General features: G+C 58.6%; 1 protein-coding gene across 1 annotated transcript; it reads right to left on the reverse strand.

The window, feature by feature from the left end:
• Positions 1-1,938: 1,938 nt before the first annotated feature.
• LOC130038284 (kinetochore protein Nuf2-like) lies at positions 1,939-11,880 on the reverse strand. Its single transcript, XM_056130166.1, has 14 exons — positions 11,758-11,880; positions 10,625-10,699; positions 9,172-9,248; positions 8,855-8,916; positions 7,668-7,765; positions 6,886-6,959; positions 6,710-6,803; positions 6,431-6,493; positions 5,693-5,824; positions 5,213-5,353; positions 4,936-5,111; positions 3,870-4,005; positions 3,677-3,792; positions 1,939-1,984 (listed from the first exon to the last, which is right to left on the reverse strand). Exons 1-14 carry the CDS (start codon positions 11,878-11,880, stop codon positions 1,939-1,941), a joined length of 1,413 nt encoding a protein of 470 aa, XP_055986141.1.
• Positions 11,881-12,360: the final 480 nt, after the last annotated feature.

Genomic DNA, 12,360 nt, shown 5'->3' on the forward strand with positions numbered 1-12,360 from the left:
TACAGTGCTGTATTAGGGATATTTGCAAGGGCAAAGTAAGCGTCTCTCGGAGGAGGAAAAGGAGAGATTCACTGACGAAGCCTAAAACACTTAGGGGTAATATTCAAGATCTTCACTTTTCTGTTCACAAAATGCCAAAAAAAAAAAATGAAATAGATCAAGGAACAATTCCATCACAAAACAGTCTCAATCTTTTTTTTTTTTTTTTGCCTTTTGGGTCACAACCGACGATGCACAGGGGTTGCTCCTGGCTCTGCACTCAGGAATTACCCCTGGCGGTGCTCAGGGGACCCTATGAGATGCTGGGAATCGAACCCGGGTTGGCCGCGTGCAAGGCAAACGCCCTCCCCGCTGTGCCATCGCTCCAGCCCCGTGTTGGACTTTTCTTAATACCTGTTGGACTTTTCTAACATAGGCTTTCTTAATATGTTATTTATTATAATGTTAATTTATCCATATGCTAATTATTAATAATAATTAATTGATCACCCAGGCATCTATTACCAATCTTCCAGGTAATTGGAAGCTTTTTTTTTTTTTGCTCTTTTTGGGTCCCACCCAGCAATGCTCAGGGGTTCCTCCTGGCTCTGCACTCAGGAATTACTCCTGGCGGTGCTCAGGGAACCCTATGGGAGGCTGGGAATCGAACCCGGGTTGGCCGCATGCAAGGCAAACGCCCTACCCTCTGTGCTATCGCTCCAGCTCCGAAACAGTCACAATTTTTGTTCTAAACTTCCAACCCGATCCTGGACCCAGAGCTTGTCCATTTGTCTGCAACATCCAGAGATGGTATATATCACTGAGTCACATTTTGATGTTATCATGCATCTGGATTGAGGTTTGAAGAGTTGTTCCTGCAAGAGCAGAGGTAGCGGGGTCACAGCAAGAATTATACTGTGTCCAGAGGGGAATCGGCTTGTCTGTGGGACAAGAGGGACAAGGCGGCGGGGGGGGGGACGTATGACAGAGGAACGGGGGGGCTTGTGCTGGAGTGAGCCAGGCGTAAGGAGAGAGAGAGAGAGAGAGAGAGAGAGAGAGAGAGAGAGAGAGAGAGAGAGAGAGTTGAGACAGGAGAGGGAGTTATTAGAGGCTCAGCACTGAGCCGGGTTCGATCCCCAGCGTCCCATAGGGTCCCCCGAGCACCGCTAGGAGTGATTCCTGAGTGCAGAGCCAGGCGAACCCCTGAGTATCACTAGCCCCCTCCAAAAAAGAAATGAGACAGAGGGGACTGGAGCGATAGCACAGCGGGTAGGGCGTTTGCCTTGTACACGGCCGACCCAGGTTTGATTCCCAGCATCCCATAGCGTCCCCCAAATACTGCCAGGAGTGATTCCTGAATGCAGAGCCAGGAGGAACCCCTGTGCATCGCCAGGTGGGGCTCCCTCCAGCCCCCTCATCCCCCTCCAAAAAAAGAAAAACAGTGTCAGCATATCTGAGTCAGTTTTAGTGCAGTCTTTGGTACCATCTCCTTGGGCATTACCATCAATCTGTTGGGCCCAGGATGCTCATATCAATCTGGTGGGCTGGTGGGCCCTTCATGCAGTTGATGGGGGTCATCAAAGGAGCGGTTCTCCCTCCCTTCTCTTGTCCCCATCACATTTTCTTAATTCTCACTACAGTTTCATAATTCTCTTTACATGCAGCTTTGGGCTGGAGCAGGTAGGGCATTTGCCTTGCGTGCGGCCGACCCGGGTTCGATTCCTCCGCCCCTCTCGGAGAGCCCGGCAAGCTCCCAAGAGTATCCCGCCCACATGGCAGAGCCTGGCAAGCTCCCCGTGGCATCTTCGAGATGCCAAACACAGTCACAACAAGTCTCACAACGGAGACCCGACCCGATTGGGGAACGGAATTTCATCTCCAACTTTGCTGGACTGAGTGAAAGTAGGATGGGTTCTGCTGGGCTGGAATCAGGTGAGCCCACTTCAGCCTGCCAGGGGCTCAGTCCTGCACCTGGTCACCCCTGGAAATGAGCCCGTTGAGGGGGCTGGAGAGATAGCACAGCATGGAGAGCATTGGCCTGGCATGCGGCCGACCCAGGTTTGATTCCCAGCATCCCATAGGGTCCCCTGAGCACCTCCAGGAGTAATTTTGGAGTGCATGAGTCAGAAGTAACCCCTGTGCAATGCTGAGTGTGACCCAAAAAGAAAAAAAAATCCAGGGAGAGGAAGAGTTTGGTGAATCCCAATGTGCAGGTCTGATGGCATCCCAGAGATCGGGAGGCTAATCTGATGGGACTCAACCAAGAGGCAGCATTTGAGGGTGGAGGATAGTTCAAAAGACTCTTCACTGATCACAATCACGATCATCCTGTTTTTCGTCGATTTCCTCGAGCAGGCACCAGTAACGTCTCCTTCTTCCTAGCCCTGAGATTTTAAAAGAGCCATTTCAGTGCTCTTTCAGGATTAGGAGAATGAGACCCATCATTGTTACTGGTATTTGGCATATTGAGTACGACATGGAAAGTTTGCCAGACTCTGCCGTGCGGGCAGGATACGTTTTGTAGCCTGCCAGTTTCTCCAAAGGAAAAATAAGATAATAAGATGTCGCGTGGCCGCAAACGTGGCCATGTGCTTCCAGGAGCTGGGTTTTACAGTCTCTGCGTCTTGGCCATTGATGGGACCAACCTGGCGCTGGCGGCAGCTGGTGGGTGTGACGCCTACCTACTGGAAGATGGGGGGTCTGGTTGGAGAAGGCCCAGTCCCAATCCGAGCAGGCTTGGAGACCTCAGCCCCGGGACCCACATGCCTGGGTTCCTCTGCCAGTTCTTTCATGCATGAGGCCCATCCGGACGTGTGGAGAGTGGTCCCAGCATGGCTGTGGCTGGCTCCAGAGGTCCTCAGCTGCTGGGGCTCTGCTCGGGGCAGGGGGGGGGGAGAGAAACTCAACCCTCCCCCCTCCAAGGGGACCCGGTGAGGATGGCCAGGCGCGGGGACAGGAGACTCTTAGAATGAAAAAAATAAAAAGAAAGAAAACAAAAACCCTTATGGGACTGGAGCAATAGCACAGCAGGTAGGGCATTTGCCTTGCACGCGGCCGACCCGGGTTCGATTCCCAGCATCCCATAAGGGTCCCCTGAGCACCGCCAGGGGTAATTCCTGAGTGTAGAGCCAGGAGAACCCCTGTGCATCACTGGGTATAACCCAAAAAGAAAAGAAAAGAAAGAAAGAAAGAAAGAAAGAAAGGAAGGAAGGAAGGAAGAAAGAAAGAAAGAAAGAAAGAAAGAAAGAAAGAGAGAGATGACCCCATTAAACCTGAAGGTAAGTATTCGCTCTGCCTCCGACCCCGCATATGGACCCCCGGAACCGAGTCAGCTCAGGAAGCCGTTTTCTGACCTCAGACCTCAGGCCCACTCAGTCTTGCGGACCGTACCCCCAGCCTCAGATCCAGGCGTCTTGAAGGGTGGTGCCAGGTGACTCGCAAGCACACACGCAGCCGTGAATGTGCTCATTTATTCTTCTGTCCAAACAGCCCCCGGCAGAAAACACACAGGGAGTCTGAGTCCTGGGGACCCCCAGAACACCTCAGAGGGGCCACAGGTGACAACCTCATCAGTGGGGGCTGTGGCGAGAGGCTACGTGCTGTGTGCTAGGTGCTTAGTCCTGAGTGCTGGGTGCTCCCTCCTGCCCTCCCTGGCCCGTGCCCTCCCTCCAAGTTCCCCCGGGTGTCGACCCGGTACATCCGCGCTCGAAGCCTCTCCGCCTTCCTCCGGAGAGATGCATGCCCCTCAGCCGACGCCCTCTCGAGTCCCTCGTGGTACTTCTCTAGCCCGGCCTTGAGGTTGTGGGAGATCTCCTGGGGGGCGGGCAGGGGGCGACGCGTGAGCAGGGTGGGGTCCCGCCCGGGCGGGGTCAACCGACGCCCGGACTCACGCGGGCCTTGAGGTGCTCCCATTCGGCTGTGTCCCGCAGCTGCTGGGTCATGAGCTTCACCCGCTGCGCCTCCTGGGTGACGGCCACCATGCGCTTGCAGACTGCCCCCCGCTTCTCCTGCAGCCTCTGACAGACCCTGGATGCGGGGACACGGGCTCAGTGTCGCTGGAGCGCCAGGGGGAGCTGCTTGGTGACCCCAGGTGACCTACTCGAGGACCTGGGTGACCTACTTCAGGACTTCTTGGTGACCTACTAGATGACCCTGGATGACCTACTCGATGACCTACTCAAGGACTTTAGGTGACCTACTCGACCCCAGACTCCGGGTGACCTACTCAGTGACCCCGGGTGACCTACTTGATGACCTACTCGATGACCTACTCGATGACCTACTCGAGGACCGGGGTGTCCTCCTTGAGGACCCTGGGTGACCTACCCGATGACCCCAGAGCATAGGTGACCTACTTGATGACCCCGGGTAACCTACTCTATGACCCCGGGTGATCTACTCAATGACCTACTTGATGACCTACTCGATGACTGGGTGACCTACTCAATGACCTACTCGATGACCCCAGTACTCAATGAACTACTCGATAACCCTGGGTGACCTACTTTAGGACCCCGGGTGACCTACTCAATGACCCCAGACTCCAAGTGACCTACTGGATCACCCTGGGTGACCTACTCAATGACCTGGGTAACCTACTCAATGACCTACTCAATGACCCCGGATGACCTACTTGATGACCTACTTGATGACCCCAGACCACCTACTCAATGACCTAGTCAATGATCTACTCAATGACCCCGGGCGACCTACTTGATGACCTACTCGATGACCTACTCGATGACCCAGGTGACCTACTTGATGACCCTGGGTGACCTAATCGAGGGCCTAGTTGATGACCTACTCTATAACCTACTCGATAACCCCAGGTGACCACCTCGAGGACCCCGGGTGACCTACTCAATGAACCCAGACTCCAGGTGACCTACTGGGTAATCCCAGGTGACCTATTCAATGACCCGGATGATGACCTCCTCGGTGACCCGGGTGACCTACTCGGTGAGCGCACGCTTGTCCCGCTCTGTGTCCTGCCGCCTCGTGCCGGCCCTGAGCTGGGCGGTGGCCAGCTTCTCCTCCTTGGCCGCCCGCTGCCGCCGGAGCGTGCCCTCCTCCACCTTCATCTTCCTCAGGGCCAGCTGGGCGCTCTCCATCTGGTCCTCCAGCATCAGGTTCTGCGTCGGGCCGGGCGTGATGGTGATGGTGATGCAGTCAGAGTTGGGCCCGGGGGCAGGGGCGTCCCGCTGTCCCCCACCCCGGGGGGGTGGACACCCACTTCCTGGGAGATCTGGGCCCTCCGGTCCCTGCTGTCCGCCAGCTCCTGCGTCTTCCTCAGGCATTGCTGCAGCTCCAGCTGACACTCGGGCAGACCCGCTACCACGTCATGGTACTGGTCCAACCTGTCCATCACCTCTCGCTGGAAGGCGCCGCCTGGTCAGCTCAGAGCCCACCGGATGCCCATGACTCGCCCTGCTCTGACTTCGGAGCAGTGGGAGCAGATGGCCTGGCTTGGGGCCACCGTCCCCACCCGTGCCCGGTCCCGCAGCCTGTCGCAGAGAAGCCAGGGGCCTGGCTTTGGGGACACAGCCTCTCTGTGGTGCCTTGGGCAGGGCCTCTGGTGGGCCTGGATCTGACTCACCACAGCCAAGACCAAGGCCCAGGAGGGGCCACAGAGCTCCTGTCCTCCGCCCGGGGTTCAAGGGTGGGTGGGAGGCTCCACAGAGGTGAGGCAGGGAGGGGAAGGACTGGCACCCACCCGGGAGGCCTTGAGCTTCTGAATCGTGTCCTTCATCTGCTCGTTCTTCAGCTTTTCTGGCGAATCGATGATCTTGGTCTTCAAGGTGTCCTGTCGCTCTCTGGTGGAGGCCAGCGAGAGCTTCAGCTCATTCTGGGGGGTCAGGGGACAGTGCATCTTGACAAACTCGTACCAGCCCCGCCCCCTCCTAGGTCCCAGGCCATCTGACCACCCCCACCCACCCTCCTTTTTTATTTTTTTGGCTTTTTTTGTGGGGTGGCACACCCGGCGATGCTCAGGGGTTCCTCCTGCTCTGCACTCAGGAATCACTCCTGGTGGTGCTCAGGGGACCATAGGGGATGCTGGGGATCGAACCTGGATCGGCCGCGTGCAAGGCAAACGCCCTCCCCGCTGTGCTATTACTCCAGCCCCAGATTTATTTTTTTTCCTGCATTTTTGGGTTGGTTTATTTGGGGGTGACACCCAGCGATGCTCAGGGCTGACTCCTGGTTCTGCACTCAGGAATCACTCTTGGTGGTGCTCAGGGGATCCTGTGGGATGCCGGGAATCTAACCTGGGTCGGCCACATGCCAGGCAAACGCCCTCCCTGCTGTGCGATTGCTCAAGCCTCTCCCGTTATCCTCTTGGACACATTAATCACGGGCCATGGTCCCAGCTGGCCAGCCCTGAATGCCCAGTGGAACTCCCACACCCACCCGTGCCTGGGGCGGGGGGCAGGGGGTGGGATCAAGGTCTCACCAGGTGCTTGGTTTTCTGGGAGATTTGGTATTTCTTCTGCGTGTTTGTCTCCTGTGCATCTGTCTGCAGAGAGGGCAGACACTGCATTAGTGACGGCGGCTCTGTGCTAGGTGACACCTGGCCCGACTTTCCATCACATCCAGCCCGGCTCTCCAAGAGGCTGGTGCCACTTGTGCCCTCCCTGTGCGTTATGCCAAGCAACGCCCTGCAGTGGCCGGGGACGGCAGGTCCTTTGTCCACTGCCTGGTGATGGGACCCAGCCCCGTGCCCCCTCAGTACCGATTTTTGTTGTAGGTGACTCAGTGTCTGGCGCAGGTCATGGATCTCGTCTGACAGCTGCTGGAGCTCAGTTTGCTGGTCGACGGGGATCGAGCTGGGCAGGGGACGCGGGTCAGGACCCCTGCCCCCCCCCCCCCAAGCCCCCTGACCCCCCTAGGCTGCCCAGGGCCGCTCACTGCAGCTGTTCTAGCCTCTGCAGCGCCTCCTGGTGGGCGTTCTCGAGCTGACCCATCTTGCTCGCGGAAGATTCCTGTCGGGGAGCATGGGGTCCTGTCGGGGATGCCCCCTCCTAGGGCAACTTGGGGCTGCCGGTGCCCCTTGGAGACTCCCAGAGTGTCCGCTCCAGCCTCATAGCTCAGCGCACTCCCCCAGTGGGGGACACAGGTGAGCTGGGGAGAAGGACGGCAGAGACGCAGCCTGGGGTTGTGGGGGTGAGGGGTCTCTCTGAGTGTGGGGGTCAGCGGTCTCCCCCCACAGAGAGTAGACAGGACAGACCACCCAGGGCCCTGCTGGCAGGCGAGGGTCGCCGTGGCCAGGTCCGCAGCTGTCCTCAGGTCACTGAGGGGAGAAGCATCCAGCAAGAGGCCAGTGCCCGCGGCCAGCCAAGATGAGTTACAGAGGGGCTGGAGAGTCAGCTCCGCGGGGAGGGCGTTTGCCTTGCACGCGGCCAACCCGGGTTCGATTCCCAGCATCCTACATGGCCCCCCGAGCACTGCCAGGAGTGATTCCTGAGTGCAGTTCCAGGAGGAACCCCTGAGCATTGCCGGATGTGACCCCAAAAGCAAAAAAAAAAAGACGAGTTAGAGAGCCAGGCCCCCACCCACCCCAAGAGGCCACCCATCTGGCCCACGGCTCCCAGATAACTGGGTGGCTTGGGAGGCCACCCCCGGCAGTGCTCAGGGGCCACTCCAATGGGTGCGAGGGGCCCAGTTACCGCCCAGACCACATGCAGCCTCACATTTTGCCAAAGGAATTCCGTGTAGGTCTCTCGGCGAGACTCCCGGAAGTGGATGAAGTTGATTACGGCGCTGAGAAACCGGATGGTCCGTTTGGCTTCTGGTGGGGAAAGAACAGAGGGACACACCTGGCATCGCGTCCTCCCCCCCCACCGTGCTGGGCCACAGCCCCTCTGAGTTCTGCTCTGAGCTCTGAGCACTGAGGCAGGAGTGATCCCTGAGCACAGAGCTGGGAGTGAGTCCTGAGCACAGAACCAGGAGCTATCCCTGAGCACTGAGTCAGGAGTGATCCCTGGGCACAGAGCTGGGAGTAAGTCCTGAACAGAACCAGGAGCTATCCCTGAGCATTGAGTCAGGAGTGATCCCTGAGCACAGAGCTGGGAGTAAGTCCTGAACAGAACCAGGAGCTATCCCTGAGCACTGAGTCAGGAGTGATCCCTGAGCACAGAGCTGGGAGTAAGTCTTGAGCATAGAGCTGGGAGTATTCCTTGAGCACTGAGCCCAGAGTGATCCCTGAGCACAGAGCTGGCAGTGAGTCCTGAGCACAGAACCAGGAGTATTTCCTGAGCACTGAGCCAGGAGTGATCCCTGAGCATAGAGCTGGGAGTGAGTCCTGAGCACAGAGCCGGGAGTGATCCCTGAGCACAAAGCTAGGAGTGAGTCCTGAGCACAGAGCTGGGAGTATTCCCTGAGCACAGAGCCAGGAGTGAGCCCTGAGCACAGAGCCAGGAGTCAGCCCTGAGCGTAGAGCCAGGAATCAGCCCTGAGCACAGACCTGGGAGTGAGCCCTGAGCACAGAATCAAGAGTCAGCCCTGAGCACAGAGCCAGGGGTCAACCCTTGAGCACAGAGCCAGGAGTCAGCCCTGAGTACTGAGCCAGAAGTCAGCCCTGAGCACAGAGCCAGGAGTCAGCCCTGAGCACAATGTCAGGAGTTTTCCCTGAGCACAGAGCCGGAAGTGAGTCCTGAGCTTTGAGCCAAGAGTAACCCTGAGCACTGAGTGAGGAGTGAGCTCTGAGTATCATCGGGGATGGCCCAAGCACGAAAGCAGAGAGAGAGAGAGAAAGAGTCACGATAAAATCAGCTCTCCTGGAGACGGAGGGCAGAGGAGATGCCGGTGTGGGGGTGCCCCAGAAGCCCCCTCGCCCCGGGACGCCTCAAGCCGGCGCCTGGCTCTGGACTTCACTTACTTGGGTGCAGAATATCCACCATCTCGAAGTCACTGACCCGACAGATGAGCATGAAGGGCTTCCTGGAGGAGGAAGCAAGAACGTGACAGTGTGGCTGCGACCGCCCCGCTCTGGGCTACGGGGACCTGGGCTTCCCCAGGGTCAAAGGCCAAAGGACAGGGGGGTCCCGTGTGCTAACCTGGGGTGCCGAGAGCCCGGCTGCTGTGGCCCTCTGGGGGGGTGGGAAGGGGAGTGAGGAGGTGTCACGGGTGCGAGCACCAGAGCGGGTGGACGGGGCCCGGGCACCCGACCCCCAGGGGCTGCCGCCTGCTACTCACAGGTGTCGGAACAAGTTGCTGACTGGCAGAAAGCCCTGCATGAGCTGTGGGTTCGACACCTCCGAGCCGGCAGGCAGCTGCGTGGGGGCGATTCAGAGAGGCTGTGAGCTAACGGACCCGGTCGGGCACACCCAGAGTGCTGGTTCTGACTCTGAGCTCTGTGCTCGGGGATGACTCCCTGCTGGAAAGGTCACACCCAGGGTGCTCGGGGCTGACTCCGAACTCTGTGCTCAGGGCTGACTCACTGCAGGGTCACACCCAGGGTGCTCGGGGATGACTCCCTACTGGAAGGATCACACCCAGGGTGCTCGGGACTGACTCTGAGCTCTGTGCTCAAGGCTGATTCACTGCTGGAAGAGTCACACCCAGAGTGCTTGGGGATGACTCTGAGCTCTGTGCCTGGGACTGACTCTGAGCTCTGTGCTCGGGGCTGATTCACTGCGGGAAGGGTCACACCCAGGGTGCTCGGGGATGACTCTGAGCTCTGTGCTCGGGACTGACTCTGAGCTCTGTGCTCAGGGCTGATTCACTGCTGGAAGAGTCACACCCAGGGTGCTCGGGGCTGATTCACTGCAGGAAGGGTCACACCCAGGGTGCTCAGGGCTGGCTCCGAGGTCTGTGCTCAAGGCTGATTCACTGCTGGAAGAGTCACACCCAGGGTGCTCGGGGCTGATTCACTGCAGGAAGGGTCACACCCAGGGTGCTCGGGACTGACTCTGAGCTCTGCTCGGGGTTGATTCACTGCAGGAAGGGTCACACCCAGGGTGCTCGGGGCTGATTCACTGCAGGAAGGGTCACACCCAGGGTGCTCGGGACTGACTCTGAGCTCTGTGCTCGGAGCTGATTCACTGCTGGAAGAGTCACACCCAGGGTGCTCGGGGCTGATTCACTGCAGGAAGGGTCACACCCAGGGTGCTCGGGGCTGATTCACTGCAGGAAGGGTCATACCCAGGGTGCTCGGGACTGATTCTGAGCTCTGTGCTCAAGGCTGATTCACTGCTGGAAGAGTCACACCCAGGGTGCTCGGGGCTGATTCGCTGCAGGAAGGGTCACACCCAGAGTGCTCAGGGCTGACTCCGAGCTCTGTGCTCAAGGCTGATTCACTGCTGGAAGAGTCACACCCAGGGTGCTCGGGGCTGAGTTCCCCGCGATGCCCAAATGGATGGATCAGGGATGGGCAGTGGGCAAGGACAACACCGCGTCCCCTGTCTGTCTGGCTAAACGTTTCCTGTGTGTTCTCTCATGACTTGAAAAAAGCCTTCTACAGAGGAACGAAGTCCAGGCGGGACTTCCCGGAGAAGCCCTGGGTTTGTAAACGCTGTGGAAAAGCGTTTGTAAACTCAGAGCAAGGAAAAGCCCGAGAAATCCCATCCACTGTTGGTCCCCGGGAAGGCCCGAAAGGAAAAACGGGGTGCCCTGTTCCAAGCTACCGGGCCGGCGGCCGCACCCTCACCTTGTAGAAGTCCTCTGGCTGCATCCCGTTCACCGTTTCCAGCACTCGCACGAAGATCGCACGTAAGACCTCGGGCTGCAATGGAAGCCGCTCAGTGGAACCCCCCGCACCCCTAAACCAGCCCAGCAAAGCAGCTGAGACCGGCAGGTGGATGGCAGGGGCACCCCTTGGGCAACGGGAGGCCTGGGTGATGGTCCAGGCTGGCCCCTGGCAGGAACTCAGGGACCCGATGGGCAGCCTGGGAGGGATCAGCTCTGCCACTGTCTTGTCGCTCTGGCCTGGCCTATCCTGTAAGACGCTTCAGGTGTCCAGTTGTTAGGTGTGAATCTGGACACAGCCCAGGGGACAGGCACTTCCTGGGAAGGGGGCTTCCAGAGTCTTTTTTTTTTTTTTTTTGCTTTTTGGGTCCCACGCGGCGATGCTCAGGGGATCTTCCTGGCTCTGCTCTCAGGAATCACTCCTGGTGGTGCTCGGGGGATCCTAGGGGATGCTGGGAATCGAACCCGGGTCATCTGCGTGCAAGGCAAACGCCCTCCCCGCTGTGCTATCGCTCCTGCCCCTCCGCCTCTGTCTTGTTGCTCTGGCCTGGGCAGTCCTGCAGGACACTTCAGGTGTCCAGTTCTTAGGTGTTAACCTGGACAGAGCCCAGGGGACAGGTACTTCCTGGGAAGGAAGTTTCCGGAGTCTTTCTTTCAGTGAACCCCTAACCGGGTGGGCTCTGAACGAGGTTTTTTTGTTTTGTTTTGTTTTGTTTTGCTTTTTGGGTCACATCTGGCGATGCGCAGGGCTTAATCCTGGCTCTGCACTCAGGAATCACTCCTGGCGGTGCTCGGGGGACCCTATGGGATGCCGGGGATCGAACCCGGGTCGGCCGTGTGCAAGGCCAACGCCCTCCCCTCTGGGCCTCCCCAACTCCAGCTCCAAACGTAATATTTTTTAATGGGTCCAAGGCGTTCCTTTTCCAATCTCACGAACCCGGCCCGTGTTACGGAGTGACTTCCTGACACACAGACAGGAGTCTGGACACGAACGTGATCGTCCAAGGGTGTCCCGCGGCCCCCAAGGGCGGGCCAGGGGACCCAGCCTGCACCCATGTCCCTGCCGCACACACCCTCCACCCCTGGCCCCCTTACCTTGGGGTTTGGATAGAGATCTGCCTTGGAGAGGTTCTTCCCGTTCGCTCCCGTTAGGATGTTGTTACGGATGTGGACCAGGAGTTCGTCCACCTCGTACCTGGGGAAGGAGAACATCTCCATCGCCTCCATCGGGTCAGGCAGGGCTGGAGGCTGAAAAACGGGGACTCGGGGTCTGGAAGCCCCGCTCTCTGCCCGGCTCCCGGAGGAAGAAACCACAGCTTCTGTCCTGCGGGGCTGTCTGTCCGCCTGCCCACGGGGTGTCGGGTCCCTTCCTTCGAAAGCCACGCCGCCGCCGTCACGCCTCAGTTCCATAGGGGAAATATGAGTGTCCCGATTGACAGAGGTATCGAACCAAGTTTTTCCTTCACTGAGCTTGGCGGGAGGCGGCCGCAGCGGGGTGGGATGCAGAGCCTACATAGCTGGATCTGGGCACGAGCCCCTCAAGCCAGCCAGGTAACGCTCTTCTCTCCACAGAAGCGATTTAAACCCGCTGCCGGGCCCCGCCCGCCCCCTTCTCGGGATAACTGTGTCCACCTGTGCAGCCACCTGCCCAGGGGGCCTTCCTTCCGGCCCACCATTCTGAGCTCGTCTGTTCAACCC

Source organism: Sorex fumeus, unplaced genomic scaffold, assembly GCF_029834395.1.
Source record: "Sorex fumeus unplaced genomic scaffold, SorFum_2.1 ptg000074l, whole genome shotgun sequence".
Lineage (NCBI taxonomy): Eukaryota > Metazoa > Chordata > Mammalia > Eulipotyphla > Soricidae > Sorex > Sorex fumeus.

Excerpts from the sequence above, each read along its gene's own strand:
- LOC130038284 (XM_056130166.1), bottom strand. The coding sequence starts at position 11,880 with ATGGAGATGTTCTCCTTCCCCAGGTACGAGGTGGACGAACTCCTGGTC. Across the intron at positions 8,917-9,171 it reads AGCAACTTGTTCCGACACCT|GAAGCCCTTCATGCTCATCT; the intron begins GTGAGTAGCAGG and ends TTCCTCCTCCAG. Across the intron at positions 5,112-5,212 it reads GGGCCCAGATCTCCCAGGAA|AACCTGATGCTGGAGGACCA; the intron begins GTGGGTGTCCAC and ends GGCCCGACGCAG.